Source organism: Macaca nemestrina, chromosome 4 (assembly GCF_043159975.1).
Source record: "Macaca nemestrina isolate mMacNem1 chromosome 4, mMacNem.hap1, whole genome shotgun sequence".
Lineage (NCBI taxonomy): Eukaryota > Metazoa > Chordata > Mammalia > Primates > Cercopithecidae > Macaca > Macaca nemestrina.
In genome coordinates this window covers 172,466,905-172,494,437 of record NC_092128.1, presented here as the reverse complement: position 1 = coordinate 172,494,437, position 27,533 = coordinate 172,466,905, and the positions used below count along the sequence as shown (strand labels likewise).

The following is a 27,533-nucleotide window of genomic DNA, read 5'->3' as shown; positions in this document are numbered from 1 at the left end:
CCCATATATGCCTATATAATTTATTTGCCTTAAATTAGAATAGAAGAAAGTTGATACTGCATATGCATAGCAAAAGTGAGAGAGTTCGTATTCCATAATGATAGATGAAAAAGCAAGGCTATATCGGTCAAAAGAAAAAGGATAAAGATTAATTTATAAGTATGATGTGCTCAGGCAATGTTAGATTCAATCAATGCCAACTATGTAAAACCAAATTCCTTAGTTCCATGCTACTGCTCTCCTAGGAATATTATTGCCTAGGTATACAGACCCATATAGCAATGCATTCTTGTACGTCTATAGGAGACAAGAATAGAATTCAAGGAGTAATTAGTGATTTCCTCTCCATAGAAAACTCCCTCTCTATTGTTTCCCTCTCTATAGAAAACTGTATCGTGGCCGGGTGTGGTGGCTCATGCCTGTAATCCCAGCACTTTGGGAGTCCGAGGCGGGCAGATCATGAGGTCAGGAGATCAAGATTATCCTGGCCAACATGGTGAAACCCTGTCTCTACTAAAAATACAAAAATTAGCTGGGTGTGGTGGCATGTGCCTATTGTCCCAGTTACTCAGGGGGCTGAGGCAGGAGAATCGCTTGAACCCGGCAGGTGGAGGTTGCAGTGAGCTGAGATGGTGCCACTGCACTCCAGCCTGGGTGACAGAGCGAGACTCCATCTCGAAGGAAAGAACGAGAAGAAAGAAAGAAAGAAAGAAAGAAAGAAAGAAAGAAAGAAAGAAAGAAAGAAAGAAAGAAAGAAAGAAAGAAAGAAAGAAAGAAAGAAAGAAAGAGAGAGAGAGAGAGAGAGAGAGAGAGAGAGAGAGAGAAAGAAAGAAAGGAGGGAGGGAGGGAGGGAGGGAGGAATGGAAGGAAGGAAGGAAGGAAGGAAGGAAGGAAGGAAGGAAGGAAGGAAGGAAGGAAGGAAGGAAGGGAGAAAGAGAGAAAGAGAGAGAGAAAGAGAGAAGGAAGGAAGGAAGAGAGAGAGAGAAAGAAAAGAAAGAAAGGAAGGAAGGAAGAAAGGAAGGAAGGAAGGAAGAGAGAAAGAAAGAAGAGAGAAAACTGTATCGTATAAGGTTCTGGTATAGCGGGAACCTACTCTTCCCAAGTAAGCCGTTGGTAATTTGTTAATAAGAATTCCAGGCCGGGCGCGGTGGCTCAAGCCTGTAATCCCAGCACTTTGGGAGGCCGAGGCGGGCGGATCACAAGCTCAGGAGATCGAGACCACAGTGAAACCCCGTCTCTACTAAAAATACAAAAAATTAGCCGGGCGTGGTGACGGCGCCTGTAGTCCCAGCTACTCAGGAGGCTGAGGCAGGAGAATGGCGGGAACCCGGGAGGCGGAGCTTGCAGTGAGCCGAGATCGCGCCACTGTACTCCAGCCTGGGCAACAGCGTGAGACTCCGTCTCAAAAAAAAAAAAAAAAAAAAAAAAAGAATTCCAAAGGAGAGGAATCAGGGACTGTCTAGACTACTGGGCTAGTCTAGAAATCATAGCTAACAGTCAAGCCAGATCGTTAAGGACCCCAGGTAGGTTTGATCTGTTTGTTTGTATTAGTATTTTTGTCATTTGAAAGGGATGATCCAATTTGACTCTCAACATCATGCAGGGATCACAAACTGAAATGCTTACAGAGGTCAAGCAGATATCATAAGAGAGCAAAGCATGCTTGTGCCAGGAGGCAGTAGGGAACGGTGGCAATTATGGAAAATTACAGACCACATGACTTACCAAAAGGAGACAGCCGCCTTTCAGGTCAGAGGGTTGTAGACATGTAGGACTTTAAGAAGAAGATTGTGGAATATTCCGTTTTCTAAGAAAATAAAAAAATCCAGATTTTAGGTGATTTGTCCTAATGTTTTTATTTAGCAATAAATTCATTAAAAAAGAAAAAACTGTATTTCATGTATTCAACTTTTAATTAATATGAATATAACTAATCAGATAAAATTCAACTATCTTCCACATTTACCATGAATACACAGCCAGTTTGACTTCCTGCTATCTACCTGGTGTTAGAAATATGTGCTAGGGAGAAATTAACTTTATTATTATTGTTATCATGTATGTCCTCCAAATAAAATTCCTGCAGAATGATGGGGCTAGAAGATTTACAGCTACCTTCTTGCTTCTTTATTTCCAATAACTTCTCCTGATGAAAATACTAATGTTGCTAGTGAGGTGTATATTTTTCCCCAAGTGGTAAGCTCTCCTATAATTTAGTCAACAGGAGGCTCAGGGGATCATTTGGCACTGGCTAACAGGATATTATACCTCTTTTTGACTTTAAAAAAGCAATATCCTATTGCCCTAAGCAAGCTTTGCCACCTCATTTTAGATAATAAAGGTGGGGGAAGTTAGACGGTATTTTTTATATCTCATCACTGCTGATTTTAGTTAAATGGGCCATAAATCAGACAAGAACACCAAGAGTAGGTACCTTTGCCTGAATTTTTGCAGAATCAAGACCCTCATGGAGGAGTAACCATAATTCCTTAATAGAACCATCTCTAGACTAAATTATAAAGTCAAAAACTGTACCTTTATCATTCTATTTCCCACCTCATAACCCTACCCCACCACATTTCAACACCCCTTTTTGGCACCAAAATTCCTGTCTGTTAATAATGATTTAAAATAACAATGTGTATCACCCCTCCTGAGAATGTTTGCACTTTAACATGAGACTTTTAATTGGCAGTCCTTCTACAGCATGGAACATAACTTGAAAGTTAAAATTCCTGATAGTACAGTGAGTGACGCAGGGCTAGGGGCAGGAGGGAGCAATGCACTTCTTCCTACCACTTTCCTAAATGAATGCACCACTTTGAAAATCACTGCCTGCTTTCATGCGAATGAAGTTGACCTAGTGTTGAGTACCACTAACATTAAATAGACATATAATACAGAGAGATCCAAAGGTACCCATTCAGTCTCCTTTTGGCCAGCCTCACCCAAGTTCCAAAGTTGAAAAGCCTTCCCCACTTCCTAAATAAAAAGAAATATACTCCAGGAATTTTTCATAGTGGTTATAAACCTGTCATGCCTTTAAACTAAAAACAATGAAGGAATAATTGGAACAGATGGCAGACCTCACAGAGAATACGTCCATTGAGAATACAGCTGTTGGAAAAAATTGTGAGATGTTTCTTTTATGATGAATTGACTGTACAAAACATCAGTTGCTATTCAAGAAGATGTGTGTGCACGCACGTGTGTGTGTGTGTGTATGAAATATATATATACACGAAATATATATAGATTTCAAGTGACATAATAAATAACTTTCAATGTCATTTACTTCATTTAGGCAACAACAACAAAAAAACTGAAGTTAAAATATACTCAGATATTAAAAATTATCTGCACACTTCTAGTCTTGCCCTGACTAATTCCCTTATGGCTCCAAGCTCTGTCCCATAATCAAATATTGGCAAAGTCACAACACAAAATTGAAGACTTTGCTTCTTAGAGACACTCAGGACAACAGATCTAGAAATGTACCTCCTGTGAGATTTAAAATAAAACTCTGAGCGAACAAGAGCATTTAAGGTTTGAACAGCTTACCAGGAGGCTGGAAATTATCTTTCTCAGAGACCAACTTTAAACAGAGATCAGATTTTCATTTGTCTGAAATGTTTTAGGTATTGCGCAGCCTGGAGGCAGAAGGAAAGCATCAGTCAACATTTACTGAGCACCTACTGTGTATGCTGCTAGGATTATTACTGCAACTACTAACATAAGAATCATTCTTACACTCTTCGAAGCACTTTCATGTACATTAAAGCAAAGTGCTCTTGGTTCACTTAATTGCTCACCTGCTATGGGTATATCAATGGTGCTAATTTTTACACTAGCCATTATTCTGGGGATATTTAAGCAATTGGCCAAGGTCTTTTAATTTCGTTTCAATATCCATTTTTTCACCAAAAATTCATACTCTTGATAAGCCATAATCTCACTCCAAAGCATTTTGCTCTTCTTTTAAACTTGTTTTTGAATGCTGACGATTATTTTAGGAAGTCTTACAAGGAAAATTAATAACAAATGACACCAACTTTAAACTTCTATTTTTCTAACTTAACCATGCCATAGGACATAAGGCATACGTAGGGGTGGGAGCACTGGATGGGAACACTGTCATGAAAACAACATGAAAAGTGAGAAGTCAGGAGACCTGAGTTTGATTCTTGGCTGTGCCAGCAACTATCAGTTTCGCTCATACTTTCAGTTCCTAAATATCTTCCATTCTAAAATGGAATATGTACTGAACTGTAAGTGGACTGAACTGTATCATTCCTAAGATTTCTTCTAGTCCTAAGATGCCTCATTTATCAATGTGCTTCCACCAAGAAAGACTTTAACGTTTGCAAATAGAGAAAGCCAGAGTGTACTACTTTTCTACTGAATAGAAGAAATGCTAACAAGAGTTCTTCATATTCAAGGAGAGATTAAGTAAAAGAGTACTACTTTGCCTCTTCCTTTGCATTGATTAACCAAAATCCAGTGTTGAGAAGCTACGTCTACAGATAGACACTGGCACTTTCCAACCCTTACAAAATTAAAAGTTCAATGGCATTACTAGTAGAGTATAAATAATATTAATAAAGTCCTTGCAAATTTTCCAAACCTAACTGAATTTTGTAGGAAATTTGAACTATTCAAAACCTAGTCTTAAGTTTATCTTAATAGGTGCATGAATCAGTATGTACTAACCAACATCTGCAAAGATTATGCTGGGAAGACATTGTCTTAGTTCCTATTGGCTAGAAACCAGTCACATAACCACACTGAACTGTAAGGGAGGTGGGAAACGTCTAGTTACTCCCCCTCAGAAGAAGAAATGGAACTGCTGGTCATCCAGGCAAGCCCAGTCACAGTATGAGACAACAAAGAGCCTATAAAAAAGTGAGATCTAAATAATTGCTAGCTTAAAAAATGTATCCACAATATCGATAAATTTCAAAAGTAGAAACGGAGACTTCATTTCTTTATAAGCAAAGAGTGACAACCTGCAAGGTGGTCATCCTGTAGGCTGGAAAACATGTGTCCAACCAAGATCAAAGACAGGCACTTTGAAAAAAGAGGGGTTGGGGCAAGAGCTTTTTGCTGAATGGGTTGGCTTAACATACATATTCAACTGGTTCCAGGCAGAGCTATGAATATTTGTGAAGATGATCCTGACACATGCATATTGAACAAAAATGTACGTAACATACAATCCATGTTCACTTTGGGGTAGAGACTTAACATTTAAATGTTTTATAATTAGGTTCTATACATCAAAATGTCTTTCAGGACACAATAGCTTGCAAAGGCACAATCTCTTTAATCCAACCAGAACCAGTCTAAGGTCGGTGGTCTTCTTATCTGGAGAAAGTTACTGAAATCAGGATCTTGTTTAATGAAAGGTATAGCTAGTGGAACAGGGGCTGGAAGTCAGTGTCTATGAGTTAGATGAGCTGTAATTGTTTTAATATTGCTTATCTCAAGGCCAGTGCTTGTTTACCTCCTTGAGAAAAAGAAAAACCTTATAGCAGTTGGAACATAGTTTATTATTTAAGTCCAAGACTGTGTGACTTAACCCTTGTCTGGCATGGCCTTTGGTCCTGTTTATAATTTGATATCTTATTGCCACAAATAGACTGCTCTGTCTGACCTCCCATCCTGGTATGGCTGCTAACTAAGTTTTTGAGGTTTTTCTGGGGTTCCTTTGGTCACAAAAGAGGGTCATTCAGTCAATGGGGGCTTAGAATTTTATTTTTAGTTTATACAATGAAATCTCTTGACATGTGAAAAGACTCATGATGATCCCACCAGAAACAAAGACATGTCATAGAATTCCTAGCTTCGCTTCTCCTTAAAAAGGAGCAAACGGTCAGGGCCAAAGTTAATCTCAACATGTCAGCTATCTCCTTTCCAATTATTTAGTATTTAGTGCCTTCAAAATACAGGATTGAACTTTCCTGCCCTTTGCAAGTCAATCTGTGGATTGGGGTTTCACAACAGCCATGACGTCATCGCTGAGAACGATAACTAAGAATACTTCTGGATGTCTTCTTCAACATTTTGGTGACCAATATCCAAATGACTTTACTTCCAGGTTCTCCTTACCGGGATAAAATTACTATTGCTATTCTTCAGCTCCAAGAAGAAGGGAAGCTGCATATGATGAAAGAGAAGTGGTGGCGTGGGAATGGCTGCCCCGAGGAAGACAATAAAGAAGCCAGTGCTCTGGGAGTGGAAAATATTGGGGGCATCTTCATTGTTTTGGCTGCCGGACTGGTCCTTTCTGTATTTGTAGCTATTGGAGAATTCATATACAAATCACGGAAGAATAATGATATTGAACAGGTGAGTCATCTCTTTCTAGGACTGGTTAGTTTATAGTTTGCATTATGTGTCTTAAGTTTGGGGGTTTTAAGGATGTTTGCTGTTTTTCAGTCTGTTAAATTAGATGCCCAGAAGAGCCATTTTTGAGTTAGAGCAAAGAGCTATTGAATCCCTGCCAGGTGCTGTGTGCACTGCAGGTCCATCATTTATTAATGACAAGGAAGGGGCTTACACACGAAATCCAATTAGCCCTATTTGGAAAGACAGTGCAGAAATTCCAAACTCAGTTAATTTTTGAACAGTTGTTTGCTTGTAAGATAGAAACCCTAGATGGAAAAAGGCAAAAATAAATCCAAAATTGGAAAAGCTATGAAAAGATATTTAACAGAAAGATTACCAGCCCTTAAGTATAGATTCTGAGCACATGTACTAATGCAAAAAATGTACATAAATATGTAAAAGTCATAGTATGAAATTGAACACTTACTTCTATCAAAGTAAGCTTTGTAAAAGGATAGATCACCTCAAATTTTTTTTGCCAGGAATATAACAATGCAAAATGAAAATGCAATATATATGAGACTTTTGTGTTTGGGATTATAGGACAATTTTAGTAGTTGACCATTTTTGCCTATTACTTTTATTTTTGAAGGAAATCACACTAGTTTTGAAGGAAATCAGCTTATACTGTTTTGAAAAAGCTGATTGTGATTTAAGATAATTCCTTCATAACCATACTAGAATAAACAAAATACAAAGGTTTATGGCTATGATAGTGAATCAGGCTTCCAATTCAATTTTTAAATAATGTTAGAATTTTAAGACTATGACTATTAATGACAGAGCCAGTTTAATGCTCTGCTGTCATCTTGAAATTCTAAATAATTTTTGAACAAAGCGTCCCATATTTTCATTTCGCACTGGACCCTGCAAGTTATGTGGCTGGTTCAGATTTATAATCTGATAATAGATCTACTTTCTTTAAGTAGAAGCCCTCCTTAAGGGCCCAAAACTTGGAATGATTCATTATAACCTGGTTTCACATGAAAATCTTCCCCAGAATTACAAGGCAACTGTGACAACAATGAACACCCCTTTCCTAAGCTCTTGTTATAAGAAGCTGTTTTTTTAATTAAAAGAGAGAATGAACTGATCTGCTTTAACTTTCAATTCGCTCTTGAGGTGTCTTGTTTTATGCAACTAATTTGAAAAATAAAAGCTTGTATATATGATGCTTTAATGTGCTTTTCATAGTTGCCAGCTTCATGTGATGTAAATTTTCATTTAAACATTCATTCTTGCTTCTGATTTATTCATTTTTCTATATTTTTTTTCTCATTTCTTTTGCATGCAAGGCTTTTTGTTTCTTTTATGGACTGCAATGTAAGCAAACCCATCCAACCAACTCCACTTCTGGAACCACTTTATCTACGGATTTAGAATGTGGCAAATTAATTCGAGAGGAGAGAGGGATTCGGAAACAGTCCTCAGTTCATACCGTGTAATCAGTTTTTTTTAAAAAAAAGAAGTGTGCCCAGTAGAAAATGTTTTCGCTAATTGGTGTTGTTGATATTTGTATTTGCTAAGCATAAATAGCCACAATTCTCTATTCCTTTAGGATAGCAAAACTCATGTATTCTAGACATTGAAATGAATACACTGGAAAGAGACTTGCACTGTATGTTGAAGGAGGGGCATATTAGGAGTATACAGACTTCTAGAAATGTGTATTTACAAGAATCTTCTCTGTCCCACTCATCATCTTAGTTCTATCTTCATGCATTAAAAATAAGTAACTCTTCCTTCATGAAAAAGGAGATCAGACTTTCAACAGGGCAAAGCATGGAAACAAGATGCTTATTCTGTGGACTTCTTTTCATCTTTGTGAACTTCGTTCCTTGCTCTTTTTTCTTCTCCCTGTTCATATATTGTGTAGATCTGTGTATTGTCAAACGACCCGAAACCCTTACCTTTTCAATAGTACACACATAACTCCATAACAATGATAATTTTTAATTGAAATTGATTCCATGATTTAAAATGTATTATTTACACAAAGACTCAAAAATGTCTTAGAATTTAAAGATGTAAAAACCGCGATCCACAGAAAGAAAACTAAACTTGAAACTTCTGGCGTCACAGAAGAGCACTAGCTAAATTGAACATCACTCATGGAAACAGAACACAGTCAAGAATAATTCCTGGACAGAAATTCATTAACCTCAAACTCCCAAATAACGTTTACTTGTAGAATTTAACAGTCTTCTGTAGGTTCTGAGTCTTGAAGGAACAGTGATATTTTTCAAGCTGTATAGTACTTCTTTGAAGATCCCAGCAAAGTTCTAAGCTATGTACTAATTCATTTCTATTTACCACTCACTTTGCATTGATGAACATCTTTCTAGGAGATGTTATTTCACTTCCTTCCCACTTACCCTAGATAGAGTGGTTGTTCTTGGAGCAATCTTTCCTGAACATCACCACTTTCACAGTTATTTCTTTGGATCCATCATTATTATTAATTCATTCCAAGTATTCTGGGGAAAAGGGCAAGAGGGAAAAAACAAAGGAAAGAATGTCCATAAATATTAGTTACAGATCTCTGTAGATTCATTTTCCATCTTCATTCAAAGTGCTGTAAATAATTCCCATGCTAACTCAACCAGGTGACATAAAAAACCTATTGCACATTTAATTTGTTGTGACAGAGAATATCTGACGATTCCTCTGGGCTCGTTTCTCCTCCCTAGTGAATAGGAGAATTGAAGATGTGTTTCATCTTTTCTAAATATGGGATCAGTTGGTCTTTACTCTTTTCTTAATGGGATTATCTTTTGACACATCAAGCAATCCCCTAAAGCACATTCCTTGAAGTAGAGATATGCCATCTGTGCAATCATATAGCATTTTACCTTCTCTTTGCTTAGCTTTAAATGGCTCCCAGTTTTGGAAACCACAGGCCTCTCCAATCAACCATATATTTCTCCAGTAAAGCATATTCAGGAAAGTTGACTAGTTGACTCTTGTCCTAATTGTTTCTCAGCTTTGCTTCCTTCTTTAAAGAAATGTACTCAGAAGAAAATATCATAAATTACACTAACATTGTTTTATTATTATTAAACTAGAAGCAACATACTATTTGTCCCAGGTCAGAGTTCACATTTTCATAATCAATAGAATCAGATGTTGGGATATGACATTATTCTTAGTTTCATATTTCATGGATTCAGTATATAGAAACCACAAATTTCATAAGTTTACTCTCCCAAAGACAATTTAATAAACCAAAAATGCTACCAAAAGAGTTCAAGTGTGATTGATGAAGTATTGACAATCAAAATTAACAATCACTAACGAAACTTAACTTTCTGTAGAGATTATTACTTAAAAGTGTAATTCAGAGATTTGGACAGAGAAATTATCTCTTTCAAAAGTTAATATTTCTATACTACTTTAGACTGTATACTACCTAATTCTGGTATTTATGTACTATTTTATAGTTTTCAAAATGTTTTCACATACAACATTACATTTGAACCTTTCAACAATTTTAATTCAGCTTTACTAACAGAGAAGTAGATATCAGTCATTGGCCTGCAGTTATAGATTTTAGAAGCAGAAGAAAATTTTCTAAAACAGCCAAACTTAGATTCAGGTTCTAGCAGTGCCACATGCTAAATGACTGTAGGCAAGTTACCAAATTTCTCAATCTCGATTTCTTAATATGTAACAGTGGGACAAAATTTCTAGAACATAAAGTTTTGTAGGGGGGTTTTTCAAAAGGGGTTCAATTGGCAAATGTTTCTCAAATAAAATTTTCATAGTAAAATAACCCATGGAGCGTCAATCTAAATGTTCCTTTACTACATGCTATCTCAGTGTGCATCACAAGTTTTTGTGCATTGAGAATTTTCAACAAAGCGGAAAAGTATTCAGCACTTCTCAAGCCTATTAGATTGCAGATTTTTTTCCCCACAGCATCTTGACAGACCAGTGTTCCACAGATCATCCTCCAGGGAACACAGGTGTGATCACGTGACTCTCATCCCATAATAGTGTACAAAACATCTTGCCTTGTGCTTGGCACATAGTAGCCACTCAATAAATAGTTATGTATTCTTTGGAGTAAATTTCTAAGCCTCAATTTTCTTACTTGTAACATGAAGGTAATATTATGGGCTTTATACATTTACTATGATAATTAAATAAGATTATGGCAGAGAAAATGAAATAATTAATAAAAGTCCTGCTAATATATATCAGTTAACAACCGTTGGTACCTTCTGGAGGAGCTAAGTATTGTTCTCTGGTCACATGGGCAGTAACTAAAATTTATCAAACATCTTAAAATGGAATCTGGTTTAAAAAATTGGTTTTCTAATTTAGAGGCTCAAGTTCTATCTCTAAGAGCAGTTTTTCTTATACAAGCATCATAAATCAATGGCAGAGGTCACTGCACTTGGAAGAAGGACCCAAATTGGTAATATGTGAAGATCTATAGTAGAAGCTCTGGACCTCGTCTCTAGAAATTCTAATTTAATTAGTTGGGGCATGACATTGGTAATTTTTTCAGATGCCCAGTTGATTTTAATGTGTTGGAAACGCTGAGAACCAATAAGCTAAAGCACAAACTTATATATATAATTAGAACTCAATAAATCATTGCTGTTCATTGCTTGATTGATTGCAGAAGTAGAGCCACTAATCCTATGTAATATGTATAACACATGTTTGGCATTCAATCTGACAGGCCCTTTCCACTGAGAATTCAGGGAAAAACTGCACATCTTTGAGATGGAAATTTTATGATATTCAATTGATAATCTTCATGATTAGTTGTAAAACTATAGAGCTAGACCAACTCAGAATTATCAAGTAGACAGTTTATTGCTCTCTCTGTACCCTTTCCTCCCTGGAGAAATCTTGATTCATCATCTCGAGTACTTACTTTCTTCACACTCTTCTCGTTTTGTTTTTTTTTTTTTAGATGGAGTGTTTCTCTGTCGCCCAGACTGGAGTGCAGTGGTGCCATCTTGGCTCACTGCAACCTCCACCTCTTGGGTTCAAGCAATTCTCCTACCTCAGCCTCCTGAGTAGCTGGGATTACAGGCGTGAACCACCATCTGGCTAATTTTTGTATTTTTAGTAGAGACAGGAGTTTCGCCATGTTGGCCAAGCTGGTCTCAAACTCCCGACCTCAGGTGATCCACCTGCCTCGGCCTCCCAAAGTGCTGAGATTACAGCCATAAGCCTCCATGCCCAGCCCACACTCTTCTCTTTCTCCTTTTATACTGATTCTCAACCAGTTCTTGCCATCATGTCGATGGATGCTAAGACCACAGTGATCCTACCAGGAACCACTGCATATCCAGCAAACTGTAGAAAAAAAGACTTGAATGTGAAAGGAAAAAAAAAAAACCAACAACTTTTAAGCTTTATGTTTACATTATTAGTTCTCATACTTTGGTGTAAATCAGAATCACCTGGGGAAATTATCTAAACTACTGTTTACAGGCTCTACCTTCCGACATTTCTCCTCAGTAGAAGAGTCCAGCAATCAGCATTTACAATGAAGCCTGAAAGTGAATGCCTAAAACTAGTTGTATACATTAGTTTTCATAAAAATTAGCTTGAATGTAGCAGTTTTTTCCCAAATTAAGTCAGGTACATGACTCCTTCTTAAAAGAATCTCCAATACAAGCGGGTTTTTTTGTTTTTTGGTTTTTTGTTTTTTAATAGCTTTTCTTACATTTTTTTCCCCAACAATCCTAAATAGTTGCATTATTTAAAACTAGATAGTAAACATGAGTTTTTATTAAAACTAGTTTGAATATAGTTTTACTCATTTTATTTCAGATTAGCTGTTGAGCTAATCTGAGTTTTTGTTAAATAATAACAGATTGCGGATTATACTTTGAAAAATATTGTTCAAGCTCAGGAGAGAGCAGGGAGGCAGTAAAAGGTTGAACAAGTGGCCGAGTGTGGTGGCTCACACCTGTAAGCCCAGGAGTTCAAGACCAGCCTGAGCAACATGGTGGGACCTCATCTCTATAAATCAATAAACAAACAAAGATTGAACAAATGCATCAACAGCAACGAAACATAGTGTTGTCTAATTTGTTTCCTAATAAGTTTGCTTCTAACCTAATGAAATAAGGGGGTAAAAACCTAAGCTGTAGGCTGGGCGCAGTGGCTCACGCCTGTAATGCCAGCACTTTGGGAGGCCGAGGCAGGTGGATCACGAGGTCAGGAGATCGAGACCAGGGTGGCTAACACAGTGAAATGCCATCTCCACTAAAAAATACAAAAAAAAAAAATTAGCTGGGTGTGGTCGTAGGCACCTGTAGTCCCAGCTACTCTGGAGGCTGAGGCAGGAGAATGGTGTGAACCCGGGAGGTGGAGCTTGCAGTGAGCCGAGGTCGTGCCACTTCACTCCAGCCTGGGTGACAGAGCGAGACTCCGTCTCAAAAAAAAAAAAAAAAAATTTAAGCTTTGTATTTTACTTTGTTTTAGACTAAAATTTTAAATTGAATTTATTTTACAAAGTTTTTCCAGCAAAATCGGAGCTATTTAAGGAATACATGGTGGATAGGAATCTTGCCATTGGGAAAATCAGCTGGATCATATGATTATAAACCTATCCAAGGAAAATTATTTCCAAATACCTCACTGCATTTGACTGGCATTATATTATGTTCTGTATGAGCCATCTGTGGCAATGCAGTACTACAATGAATCCCAATTAGTTTCCAAGCACGTGACCCTTATACCACAAGGTCTATTTCCTAGTAAGCAATTTAGAGAGTCTGAACAGCCTTTAATACAAAAGGAAAGCAAAGCATTCTTACTTATTAGACTATTTTCTGAACATCTAACAGTGCCAAATGGTATTATTAATTAACTCTTGTAGATAATAAAAAAAATTTCTGCTTGATGCTGCAGTTTTAACTTGCCTTTAGGAACCATCTCATTATGCTTCTCACAGTTATGGAATTTTATGTCCATATGCACAAGCATATTAAAATCATTTTTGCTTTCAAAATTCTCTCTACAGAGGCTGGTATTACAGAGAATGGGGTTCTACCTTAAATTTTCTAAGAATTTTTATTTGCCAAGATATGAACAACCTTGTGACAGAAAGTCCACATTACAAATGCAGTGTGTGAATTTGAAACTCTGCAGAATTTGAACTTCGTGGTTGTCAGCCCAAATACGGCTAATGGTCCAAAATACACAACAATGTGTATCCATGTTGCAATGCATACATCCAGATAGACACAAAAATGAGTAAGACCAGGATGATGGAATAAAGTTACTGTATTTCCCCCTAGCAACTAAAATATTTTAATTTAACTTGACCAGAATTGTCTTTCTCCCCAGTTTTTCAACTGGATGGAGGGTTTAGACTTAAAATATTCAAATATTCCGATTTTTCAACCTAAAACACGAAAGCAGTCCTGATGAGTTTACCAGCCACAGGAACCAAGAAATGACTGTCGTTTGATAACCCCCTCAACTTTAGTATTTATCTTTCCTCGGTGTTCCTTGGCACATTATCAGATGCTTCAAAGTGTCTTCAGTTCTATTTCTTCTGTAGCCTGATCAACTTATTTAGCAAGTGATTTGCAAAAGTCTCTTTAATAAGGTTATTTTTGTAATCGTGCAGAGGCTTTCCTTTGCCTGGAAACTCAAACATTCATTACTTCTTAGAAAAGCCAGGAAGCAATTAACATCAATTTAGAAATAACATTTCTAATGTACAAATTGATGTTGTCTTATCAACCGAACAAACTCTGAATGACGGGCATGGCCCAATAGACAGGTGACTTGGGAATCACATGCCAAGAACTCAGGTTTCCACACCACTGCTAAAGAGCTGCGTGTCTTTGGGCAAGTCATTTTACTTCCCTCAACCTCAGTGTCTTCATCTGTGGAATGACGAGGTTGCATTTGAAGTTCTTTTCCAGCCACAATATTGTTTGACTCTAATAGAAAATGGGAAGGAAGTAAAAACATAGAAGCAGTGATAAAAAGAGATTTTTGTTTCTACATTTCTTTATACGGCTGTGTGTCTCTCTTGGACACATGAAATTCCTGTTGCCATCAGAATGTCCTTCCAGTACTTCAAGGCAGAAAGGCCTGCCCTGGATATAGAGAAAACAGCCCCACTAGCCATCATGACATCAAGAAGCAAGAAGGTTCCCATCCAGTGAATCATAAGCAAATCATTACAGACAGATTGAAATTTACAGAAGTAGAATTATTCTTGACCTTAATGAGCCTACAGACCAGGTAAAACAAAGCAAAAAAGACATATGTACTTAGGAAGCTATTTGAAGCTGTGGAAATGAATACACATTCACAATTCACAAAAGAGGATGATAAATGGGACTGGACCACATAGGAAGACTCTCTCTATTCTGTAAGTGTAACTTAGTGTTTCTTCTAAAGACAGACAAGGAGAAATAAAGAAAGAGGACAGCATGCATTTATTTTCTATTGTTTTTTTGTTTTTTGTTTTTTGTTTTTTTTGAGATGGAGTCTCGCTCTGTCGCCCAGGCTGGAGTGCAGTGGCCGGATCTCAGCTCACTGCAAGCTCCGCCTCCCGGGTTCACGCCATTCTCCCGCCTCAGCCTCCCGAGGAGCTGGGACTACAGGCGCCCGCCACCTTGTCCGGCTAGTTTTTTGTATTCTTTTTAGTAGAGACAGGGTTTCACCGTGTTAGCCAGGATGGTCTCGATCTCCTGACCTCGTGATCCACTCGTCTCGGCCTCCCAAAGTGCTGGGATTACAGGCTTGAGCCACCGCGCCCGGTCTTTTCTATTGTTTTTATCCCTACCTTTCTTCCTACCATCAAGTATAGGGGATTTTATATGAACTGCTCTCAAACTAAAAATGAGTGAAACTCTTAGCTTTTGAGATGTTAAGTAGTCTCTGCAGATTTGTAGCACAGAGAAAAATCTTGAAAACCATGCTTTTTAATTGCAAGATTCAGGTGTTTCATTGAATATGTAAGTTGTTGTAATTCAAAAAAGTTTATCTGCAATTGTCGAGAGCCAAAACCCAAAAGGCTAAGGTTGGAGAAATAGAGTTATGATGTTTCACTACCTGATTTTCCTACCCCAGACCAGATTCTGACCACTAGGAAAGAGAGAATTGGAGGAAAGTCACAAAGGTTAGACACCACCTTAACCTCTGAGAGGAGGCTATTCCTAAACCAATTACCATCTCTGAGCCAAGTCCACACTTGGGAGGATGCAGGACAATAGAAACCACAGAAAAATTAAAAGGGAATCCTGGACAGAAAACACCATTCTTTACTTCACAGGGTGAAGGGCCAGGAGGTGGTAAGACTTGTAGAGACATTTTGTATGCCACTGTCTCCTGAATGGCAGAATAACAGCATGCAGGCAGTGAAGCTGTAGAATGTTTCATAGATAGAGTCTTCCTCAATCTCAGAGAATGCAGGGAAAACAGTCAAAAATCCGTGGCTCTTCTCACCCAAGAGTAGTGTGAGGAAGGACTGAGAGAACCAGTGGACTGGAAGACTTGAAGTTACAGCAGGAAAGACACAGAGTGTGTGGATGTGACAAGGAGACCACAGTGGGACCATGGTCATCTCAGAGGGTACAGCAGAGACAGAAATCAGTGCTCATGACCTAGTAAGATGTCACATCTCCATGGAAGCCAAAAGAACAGAGGGTGGCCTTGGACTAGCTGATCCTGGGCCCTCTAGACACCCGTCGTTATCCCAGATGACCCTTGGAAAGAAGAGAAGAGAGAAGGGAGGTGGGGAGATGCTTGCATTAACTGAGACATTAACCAAAAGAAAGTATTTAAAACCAAAAGTGAATTACCTTGAGTTAATAAGACACACTAGCAGATGGAAAACCTCTAAGCTAAGGTGAGTTCCATTTTTTTAAATAATATCACATAATTTGTTTGCATATCCAAGTTTGTAGCTTGAGAAAAATGCATTCCCACTATCACAGGCATAAACTGCTACCCCAAAACTATGCGTGTAGTGCATACGTGCACTGTGGACAGCTAACACCCTACATCACGGTCCGTTTAGCTTAAAGGTAGGGTCATTCCCTGTAGAGAAAGGGCATGCAAAGAATTTCTTGGAAGTTTATTTTATGGCCCTAATTCAGCCTCTGAAATGCAAAAAACAAAACAAAACAAAACAAAACAAAAAACCAAGCCTTTTCTATGAGGTGAGGGAAAGCCAGTCCACACAGAATCCTCTCAGGCCTTCAGTGCAGGAAGCCAGGGAGACGTTAGAGGACCAAGGCACAAAGCCACCACACTGGCCTCTGACAGCGACTCTGGAGAGGAGAAAGGCACTGTGTGCTTTGGATTGAAGCACAAACCCACATTTCTGCCACGGTTAAGCAAGGAGAGCTGCTTACTTCCAGGTATACAAGGCCCACTGGAAGCTTTCCCTCACTGCAGGAATCTCTCTCTGTTCCCTGCTCATAACACTGGACTGGGCCATGTTTCATGCTCCCTTTTATACCATCAGCCATTTGCATGCCCTTTCTAGGGCAGGAAAATGTTTTAGCTGCTCTAGAGCTCCCTTGGGAGGCCATGGGAGTCTCAGAGGACAGTTTCAGGCTAGCCTGATGGCATACGCCGCTGACACTTCTCTGCTCCATTAACTGCCTCCTCTGAGAGCCTGAGACAGAGACTGGGCTACGGTTTCCCTGTGTTCTCAGGTCCCCTCACCTATAAGGCTGCTTTTCTTATCCTACTGCATGGGAGTTTGCCCCCAGAGAAGGCAGAGGAGGTGCTCCTCCTCAGATCTCCCTCAGCATCTAGGCTCTGGTCAGGATTCTTGCATCACCTGGTTGAACTTTTCTCCTTGAGAGCAGCTGCAAGACAGTCCTTTCTTTACACTCCATCCTCAGTCCTATAGGCTGAGTCCTGAAGGCTCTAAGCTTGATATTTAATGTCAAACTTTTACAATTCAAAGTGCCTGCTTTTTCCATGTTTCAAACACCTGTCTGTTGTAATCAATAGCTTCAAAGACTGCAGCGTCTTCTATAGATCCACAAAAGTCCATTTAAAAGCTCAAAGCTCCAAATTTGAGTCTTTTTTCTTTCTATATCATCCCTACCCTGAAGGTAATGCATATAAAAGCACTTGCTGTAACTTGAAAAGTGAGAAAAAGGAGTGGGATTCAGAAGAACTGGAAAAAAGCACACAGATTAATATCAAAATATTACATGGCCTCAATGTTAACTCCACTTTTCAAAGTTTTCTGTGACATTATCCCTAATGTTAGAGGAGGATGAACTTACACATCCCCTACTTGTCAGGAGTTTGCACTGGATGGCCCTGGGTGGCCACTCCATGTGCAAAATTTTTTAAGGATCATTTTTTTTTAAATTAAAAATCCATACGGATTGTGCATGCCGTTTAACAATCTACTATTTTTCTATTGAGAGAATAAGGTTTCTAAATGAAATCTTTAAATAAAGATGAACAACAGGAAGAAGACACTTGTGTATTTGATGTCATGGAGTAGCCCTGTGTCCTTCATAGGGATATTTTCATGGTTTGAAGAGCTCAGTCAGGAGAACAAGGAATTCTAGGGCACGCATTCATGCAAACAGAGAAACTTAAATCTAGGATCCGAGATGGTAAGGATGTTGGCATCAGGTCCCAGATGTGGGAACGAAAATGAAATAGAGCAGAAGAGACAACATGGAGGCAATGAAAACAGGACATTAACAGACACAGGAAAAAGGAGTTCATGAAGTCTACAAGCTGTAGCCAAAGGAAGGGAAGACAGGGGCTTTCAAGAGTGATTTCCTATGGGGAGCCAGTTTAAAGCATTAAAGGTGCAAGAAAATGGGCCAGGCAAGACGTGGCTGCTGAGTCACAGGTGGAGATTAGGATAGGTGGCCACACCTGTAAGTTTTATTTCAGTGGCTAGATTTCCTTCACCCTAACATTCTTTACACAGACCCAGGAGATGAGAATCAGCTTTCTCATTAGCTCTCAGGCACAAATCAATATAACCACTATTCTAAAAGCTAATACAGTGATCAACACTCAACCTCTAGGATTCACTTTTTAAAATTCCAAGCATGGGTGTACAAAAGATGGCCCATGGGTTGTGAACGAGCTCAGAAAATGGATCAAACCACAGGAAATGCTGCCCAATCCTCAGTTCTGGAATGCCAAAACTTCCCACAAGGATGGTACACATAAAACCACTCCAAAAATCTCCCCCCGCCTGCCTTCATATAATTAGTTAGAGATCATTAAAGCCTGAATTCTGCTCTTAGATCATGAATTCTCTTGGGAAGGCGTGAAATCTGTGGACAGATAGGTGACCAGACTGTACAAGTCTCTGTGTTGCAAATCCCTAAATAGGATTCCTCTGTTCCTATTCCTGAAAAAGTTTCTTGATTGTATCCTCAAACCATCCTAGGTTTGCTCCTACACTACAGCTTAGAGTTAAAAAATGTTAAGGAAGTGAAGTTTTAGTCCTTCTTTAAAAAATATAATCATTGAGACACTGGCTCCACAGAACTACGGTAGGAATTTGACCAAGACAAAAAAAAAATAGTAATAATAATCCCATTATTTTTCAGGAAACTATTTCTTTAATGTTCTACATTTTACTGAAATTGTCTTTATAAAAATACTCCAAATCTTAGCTTGCTTTCTATTTACGTCTATACATAAAATGCAAGGTTTTACATCTATACAATGACAATATTACCTACATCCCTTTTCTTCCATGTGTAATGTGAAAATTTATCAGACAGTGTCACAGAGCACTTCAAGTGCCTTTGAATAAGGAGCCTATTAAAGGGAGAAACCTATACAAAATGTTAAGATTTGTATTGTATTATTGGCTAGGCCAGAGCTTCTGAAAAATAATTCCTCAGAAAAATCCTTAAGGGTATAAGCATCCAAAGCAGTTCTCTGAAATGCTCACCTATACCTACCAATGAATGAAAGACGTGAATGTAGAAATGCTAAATCTACAGTGAGAAATTAATCTGACATTCACAATCTGATGTCAAGTTTGCAACCAGTATGAAAGCCAGGTCCAAACAGCATAGTTTTTTGAATACTGCAAACTCAAATCCAATTTTGCCCAGAGCTTTTCCTATAACTTAAAAAAAAAATTGTTCTTTTCCCCTGAATCATATTTCGTGAGGCAGAGTATTTTAGGCACAAAACAAAAAGAAATTTAGTAGTCCCTCCCACCCCATCCAGGCAACATTTGCAACAAAAGGATAAAGGTGTAAAGAGAAGATATAATTCATATTCAGGCTCACACAAGCATCAAGAAATCAAACATTTGAGGTTAATTCAAAGGAGGTGTCATGAAGTCAGCAATTAAAAAAGAAACAAACCAAAGGGGAAGGTAAACATAAGCAAAGAAGACAGAATAGGGAAGAAAAGAGGCTCCTTAGGGACACACCACAAGCTCTGAGGAATCAGAGAAGAGCAATAACTTTCTGCAAAACTGAAATAAACAAGCAAATCTCTCCCCTTAGAAAACCAAGAGTTTTAGTTGAAGTTTCTATTTCAATCTCTACTAGACTAACTTGTGTTTCTCCATTTCCTTTCCTCTAAAGGAAAGGTCTCACACACACACACACACACACACACACACACACACACACACACACACTCTACATTACTTTTGGATAATGTCAGAAACAGCATAAACTGCAAGAACATACTTTATTACTATAAATTCACTTGTAAATGAATTTTTCTAGCAGACATTATTATAAAGATTCATTGTATAGAATCTTTATAATAATAATAAAGTAATAGATGGTATTAGTAATAGATGGTAATAGATGGCTCATAAGCACAGAGATGGAATTTTTAAGTGGCCACGGACTGAGGTGAGCTTTCATTTCCTTCTGATGTTGGAATATCTATGTATACAGCACAATACAAGTCGTCATAATGCCTATAACTACACAGACACAGAAACATGTTATGGACTGGGCAAAAGAAGTGGTAATCGGCATTGAAAATTTATGTGTTAAACACATATGGGAACTATTTTAACTAAAACACTAGTATAAGCAACTCAAAGGAATTGCTGCACAGATGTGCGTCAGATGGCTCAAATTAAAGAACCATCAACCTTTTCACTGTATTTCTCCTATGGAAAAAAAAAAAAAGTGAGTGCAATGAGTGGCATAGAGTTAAAATATATGCTATGATATATAAAACTTAATTTTAAAGAAAAAGCATACTTAAAATATGCCACCCATTGGACTGTTTTGCATGTAACAGTTCATTGAATTCTCATAATAGCTCTATGAAAAGGATTCTAGTATTGTCCCACTTTATACATAAGGAAACTGAGTCCAAGAGAAAATAAACACTGCCCAGTGTAACCCGGCTACTAGGAAGTATAGCTGAAATTAAAACTCCTCATTCTGATACCAGGCACCAATTCTAAACTGTAATTAAAAGTCACTTGTAGGCCGGGCACGGTGGCTTACGCCTGTAATCCCAGCACTTTGGGAGGCCAAGCAGAGCAGATCACGAGGTCAGGAGATCGAGACCATCCTGGCAAACATGGTGAAACCCTGTCTCTACTAAAAATACAAAAATTAGCCGCGTGTGGTGGCGTGCACCTGTAGTCCCAGCTACTCAGGAGGCCGAGGCAGGAGAATCGCTTGAACACAGGAGGCGGAAGTTGCCATGAGCCGAGGTGGCACTACTGCACTCCAGTCTGGCAACAGAGCAAGACTCCATCCAAAAAAAAAAAGAAGTCAAGTGCAAGTGTAGATTTATTAAAAATGTGAACTCCATCACATTTTTAATCCAGGCCCCAGATCCAGGCTACTGAAGGACTTTTTAGTCTGCAAAGTACCAGAAAATACTACCTGAGTATCCTGCCTCCATTTGCACTACGTCTTGAGTAAGGCAGCTAGCTGAATGCCATTATGTTTGATACTTTCTCATGAAAGTAGGACTTAGGAATTTAAACCAAAATACTTTAAAATGATGTTTCTATGACTCTGTAAATATGAAAAACCCAAGCCTACAAACAGAAGTTTTAGAAAGCTACTGTCATTTTGGTCCCAGTTCAGAAGCTCATGTATCTTTAATTCCGAGATCATAAAAGGCAAATTAATTAATGAATATGAGCCCCTCCCAAGCCACTCTGGGCTGAAAGATGACTTTCACAATTTCATTTCCTGTGGATCCAAGAATGTGTGGTTTACTCGAGCTCATGGCTGGGAGAAGCCTTAAAGGTCACCTTTCCTTGTGACTACAGCAAAAACTTGGAGGTAGAAAGGTCAGCCCCAATATCTTGCCATTTTCTTCTTGACAGTCTGAGACAAAGTGAGAATCAAAAAGAAATCATTGTTTGCAACCAAAGACCAAGAAAGCAGACCACTGATAAAACTGTATTTATATTTGCTCTCACACAAGCAGCAAGAAATAAATACTTGGAGTTCGTCAAGAGTAAAGATGTTTGTTGTACTTTAAGGCAGTCTAAAATCTGGGGGAGGATTTCCTTTTTTAAAAAAATAAAGTTAGTTGAAACAGATTGTCAAGGTAATATCTATGACCACTCCTCTACCCAAAATAGGAAAAAGAGGTTTCAATGAGACCTTCCTCCGTGTGTGTCGAGTCACACTCGGAGATTCATTTTGCCGATTTCAATGTAAAATGAAATGAAATGCCTAAAATCAAATGCTTGAGAGTTCAAGTAAAGAAGAAAGACTGGAATTTCTTAACATAATAGTTTTTGGGAAAATTCACAAAAAGCTCTCTATAGTGATAAAAAATATTTTTAAAAAGTAATGTGTAGATGATTTCTAGGGAAAGTACTTGGTTTGGGCAGTCCAGATATACTGAATGCAAGCTCTTTCTCTTGGGTAAGCGACTTAATATCTCCAATAGTAAATTTCCCCATCTATATAGAGGGTGTAATATGTAATAAAGTTTGCAAATTTCTTGACACTCTTTTCTTTCCTCCTTCCATTCCTTCCAGTTTAAAGCCAAAAATATTTCTTCCATTGAAATATAGTTGAGTAAAGTTTGCAAAACTCTGATACAATACTATATATCACAACAACTCTATAAAATATTAATTTGCTCTTAATAGCAACATTTAAGCTTCATATGGTGTAATGTTAACAAATTATTATATTTCATTCATGATATGCAGACATGATGTTTTGGCTTACAATTTTTTGACTTTGCAGTGGTGCGGAAGTGATACACAGTCTGGACAAACCATTCTTTAAGTGCCCATACAACCATTCTGTGTTTTACTTTCAGCATTGTATTCAATAAACAAATTATATGACAGAATCAACACTGTATTATAAAATGGGCTGGATAGATTATTTTGCCCAACTGTAGGCTAGTGTAAGTATTCCATGCATGTATAAGGTAAGCTAGGCTAAACTGTAGGTTAGGTGTATTAAATGCAATTTCTCCTTAATATTTTCAGCATACAGTGTATGTATTGGGACACAACCCCATAGTAAGTGAGAAGCATCTGTACTTGCTATAACATTTTTGAAGTATAGTTCATAAAAATATTTCTGACGTTTTACTTTGTGTGTCATGACATCCCTCCCAGTTCACCGAAGCTACAATTTACCATTTGAAAGAACATGAGCACACATGAGTTTTTATGTTTTTGTATTATAAAAAAATGGAAGTTAAATTCTAATCCTATAAACACTTATGCTTAAAGGAGATAAAAAGTTTTATTCAAAGACCCAGTTTTTTAAGAGACATACATTTGAGAGTCCAATAGTTTACACCTAGAACCTAAATTCTAGGTCTGGTTTTGAAATCAAGTAGAAAAAAATTAAAAATAGAAAAATTTAAAACTACTACTTCTCTAAACTACATCAAGTTATTTTTGGAACAAAAATAACATTTTCAAATACACATGTTGCACACTGATACACAAGAACCACACTAGATATTTAGTACTTTGCAAGCATAGGACACACATTTCTTCCTGTAAGGCAGTTACAAACTAGACACATCACCTGGTGGCACATTGTCATTTGACTTGCAACCATATCCATTTTGTGTGCTAAGGTTTAAAAAGTATGCTTGCACTTCTATAACCTTTACCAAAGGTTTTGCTTTTTAGAGGATTTTTTTTTATTGTGGTAAAAACAACTTGAGATCTAACCACTTAAAAATGTCTAAGTGTTCAAGACAATATTAACTATAGGCCCAATGTTGTAAAGAAGATCTCCAGAACTTGTTTATCTCGCATAATTGAAATTTTATACCCCCTTGAGCAGCAACTGCCCCCATTTCCCTTCCTCCCAGCCTTTGGCAACTACCATTCTACTCTGTTTTCATGACTTTGACTATTTTAGATGCTTCATATAAGTGGAATCATGCTGCCTTTGTCCTCCTGTGCTGGCTTACATCACTAGAAGATGTTTTAAGAGTGAACTCATCAAAAAGAAAACTACTTTTTAGAAACTTCTCTAACCAGGAAATTGTAGAAATTTCTCTGAGCAGGAATTTTTCACTCAAAGATCTTATCTTGGCTAGAAAAATGACAGCAAATTATGTTTTATTGGTCCATTTATATACTATGCATGTGAATAGATATAGCATAATTGCAATGGAGATTATATACATTGTCTGTATATGTAGAACATTTTTCAATCATAATTCCATTTTCCATTTTCTTTTGTATTACGCCATCGTTTTTGCTGTGCAGTTCAGTACCACATTATTTTCCATTTCGACCACAGCTGCATCATTGCTGCTGCCAGAATCTCTGTTTTTTGGAGAAAATATACAATTTAAAATTGTTTTTTTTCTTTTTTTTTATCAGAAAGGAAAGTCATCAAGAATTAGATTTTATTTTAGGAACAAAGTAAGGTTTCATGGGAGAAAAAAACAAAGCCTTGGTGTAGAGAAGGTTTGTTCATTTTCTATAGCATTACTGAAGTGTCCGTATGCCTTGATAATCCTATCAATGTTTGGATCATCTCAGTGGGGGAAATGACTTAATTTAACTCTATTTTGGTGTCTCAGCAAAGGTAAGTTATCTATTTTGAGAGCCCTGAATTTGCTTTAACTGGGTAGTTTTATACTACTGCATTTGTGAATGAAATCCCAAGTTTGCCAACTAACTTGCCACCTCAGTTGCCCTGAGTAGAAAAGGTGGGTGGCCAGCGGGTGGAGGAGGAGGTGATGGGAACTGGCCAATTGTGACAGAGCTGCCTTCAGGCCAATATCTTGTGTTCATAAATACCTAGGCAAGAGGCAGGTCAACGGCCTCTTGAGCTAGACTTGATTAAGCTAACAGTCTGTATCTCATGTTCCCTAGTGTCTCTCTTTCAACGCCATCATGGAAGAACTGGGAATCTCACTGAAGAATCAGAAAAAAATAAAGAAAAAGTCAAGAACTAAGGGAAAATCTTCCTTCACAAGTATCCTTACTTGTCATCAGAGACGAACTCAGAGAAAAGAGACTGTGGCGTGATCCAAGGAAACACCTGTAGGAAGAAAAAGGATGCACTCCCTACAGATTTTTGGAGAAAGGATTTCTGATGAGTGTGTGATGTGTTTCCATATATCTATATCCATAACTCTGATTATGTATACAGATATAAGAAATGCAAAAGTTTAAAAAGCTCACATAGATATGACTCGGGAAGTGACACCAGTTCTTTTAAAATAAATTTGTATGCTCACTTATTTTGCATTTTTTCTTTTGCCCCAATAAATTGTTGTGTGTGCTTTCTAAATAATAATAAAACAACAGGGTTTTTTCCAGAACAAGTTCAGCGTGGTTTGTTCCCCATTACTTGCTCCCATTGGCAAAGGTATGTTTGCTGTATGTTGTCAGTTGTGAACTTTGCTATTTTGAAAACTCTTCTTACTGGTTTAGACAAACATAGTCATTTTGGGCTGAGTTTTAAAAATTACTTTTAGCTTATACCAAGTTACCTGGTTACTATGGTAAAGTGAACCCATTTATCTTTGTGTTCTAAAGTCTAATTTTATACATAGTTTAAGTGATACTCAGAACATTAGTGAGCTGTGCTGGAAAAGGATACCAAAAAGCAAATATATGTTCAAAAAGTAAAAGTGTTCACCACATTCTGGGTACCATTCTAGGTTCTGGGGATCCCAGGGTGAAGAAAACAGATATGGTCCCTGTATTAGTTCATTTTCATGCTGCTGATAGACATACCTGAGACTGGGTAATTCATAAAGAAAAAGAGGTTTAATGGACTCACAGTTCCACATGGCTGGGGAGGCTTCACAATCACGGCAGAAGGTGAAAGGTACATCTTACATGGTGTCAGGCAAGAGAGAATGAGAGCCAAGCAAAACGGGAAACCCCTTATAAAACCATCTGATCTCATGAGAATTATTCACTACCACAAGAATAGTATGGAGGAAACTGTCCCCATGATTCCATTATCTCCCACCAGGTGCCTCCTACAACACATGGGAATTATGGGAGCTAAAATTCAAGATGACATTTGGGTGGGGACACAGCCAAACCTTATCAGTCCCCGTTCTCACATAACTAATTATAAAACAAAGATGAAAAACAGTATATTACTCAAAGCAGGATTAGAACTTCCTCAGAGGAAGTCCAAAGCAGAAGGAGCCCTCAGAAGTATTTAACCTGGGGCTGGGTCAAGAAGGGCTTCCTGGAGAAAGGAATAGCTAACTTAAGATTTGGGGGATGACTCAGACATTATCAGGTGAAGGGAGCCAGGCTGAGGAAGCAGCATATTAGAAGGCATGGAAATAAGAGAGACAGGGCTATTATGTTAGAGGAAAAATGAGTTTGGTGTACCTAAACTATAAAATGCAAATAGGTCCAATAGGCCTGATAGGTAGCAGTTACTCTGGCTGAGGGAAGAGGAAGAATTGAAGGAAAGAAGACCAGAAGGGAGATGAGAGGGAAGTCACCCAAAAGATTCTTTCAGTAACTGCACCAGACCAGAAGTAGAGAGACCTCCTGATGAAGGAGGTAATTTTGAAGCATAATCCAAACAGCCATGGATTCAGAAAGTGGTCTCAAAGGAAAACTCCAGGATTCAGGGAGGGGGGAGGGGAGCTTAACTGGAAAATTGAGGTGACATTCATTGTGGTGGGAAATAATGGAAAGAAATAGGTATTAGTTAGTATTTCATATAACTGGTTAGTTTCTTCAGGATTATTCTAAAACTCCAGGAAACTTTTAATCTAGTCCTTCAAAGTACAAAAACATTTTCAGACCTGAAAGGGAAAAATAATGACTTTTAAAATGGCAATAGCAATAACAGATATTGGACAAATGTTTTGCTTGATTGTAATCAATATTCAGATTTCAGATCAATCAGAATTTTTATTGACAACAAACAGAAGAAAATGGTTCATTAAAATGCATCAGGAGGCTTAAATTAAACATTTATAAACTGGAGTATGATGAATCTGACCAGCTAAAGATAGTCTAGAATGATAACATATTAGAAGGAGGAAATACAAAGTTTATTCACTTCACTAAAAATTATATCTGAGGCATTCTATTTTACATTTTCTAATGTTTTTCTCCCATTTTTAAATTTTTCTCTTATTTAGAAAATATTACTCTATCTTTTCACATACTATTACAGAAATTTGTGAGAAAAGAGGTACATCAACCTCTAATATCTAAAATACATAGTGTATCAGTCTGGTTTATGGATATTTTAAGATCCACCAGCCTCTTTCCTCTTCACTTATACAGAACTAAATTTTCATTCAATACATATAACACTTGCTATAAACAACTTCGTTAAAAAATGTATTGAAAAACTGCAGAACAGGACTTTTTTTAATGTCAACTATTAAATGTGGTGTATAATCACCTTCCTCTCTCCCTGATACTTTCATTCTGAAAGTACATTTGGCACACACAAATGTGCCTACGTTTCTGTGTGCATCTTTGTGTTTTAGGGTAAAGAACAGAGTAAGCTAATGAGTTCAGAGGAGAGAAGAAAGTGTAGAGTATCTGGAACCCAGTCCAGAAAAATTCCTGGTAACAACCATTAATCTTGAGGATTTTCATCTCGTTCACTAAAGAACAGTGACTCATACAGAGTTATGTAGAAATCAATGGCGAAGTTAATTAAAACCTAGATCTAACATTTCTTCCTTCAGCAATTTCTTGGTGCTAAAAGAAAAAGATTGCCCAGGTGAGATATTCAGGGAAACAAATGGAG

At 37.7% G+C, this 27,533-nt stretch overlaps 1 protein-coding gene and 1 long non-coding RNA gene across 7 annotated transcripts in view; one reads left to right on the top strand and one right to left on the bottom strand.

Moving 5' to 3' along the window:
• LOC105472769 (uncharacterized) overlaps positions 1 to 8,836 on the bottom strand; it is a 155,590-nt gene extending 146,754 nt beyond the window's left edge. The window contains exons 1-2 of the long non-coding RNA XR_981784.3: positions 8,763 to 8,836; positions 1,726 to 1,807 (exon numbers count right to left, since the gene is read on the bottom strand). This is a non-coding gene — a long non-coding RNA (uncharacterized lncRNA). The remainder of the gene's footprint in view (positions 1 to 1,725; positions 1,808 to 8,762) is intronic.
• Positions 1 to 25,026, top strand: part of LOC105472767 (glutamate ionotropic receptor kainate type subunit 1) — a 404,586-nt gene extending 379,560 nt beyond the window's left edge. For 2 of the 6 annotated variants that reach the window (XM_071095551.1, XM_071095550.1), the window contains 3 exons: positions 6,098 to 6,348; positions 24,158 to 24,244; positions 24,656 to 25,026. In XM_071095551.1, coding sequence (XP_070951652.1) covers positions 6,098 to 6,348; positions 24,158 to 24,244; positions 24,656 to 24,811 — 494 coding nt within the window. In that variant the 3' untranslated portion in view covers positions 24,812 to 25,026. Of the gene's footprint in view, positions 1 to 6,097; positions 6,349 to 7,682; positions 8,770 to 24,157; positions 24,245 to 24,655 lie in introns of those variants that run through there. The other 4 variants (XM_071095553.1, XM_071095552.1, XM_071095555.1 and 1 more) reach the window with 2 other exon arrangements.
• The last annotated feature ends 2,507 nt before the right edge of the window (positions 25,027 to 27,533 follow it).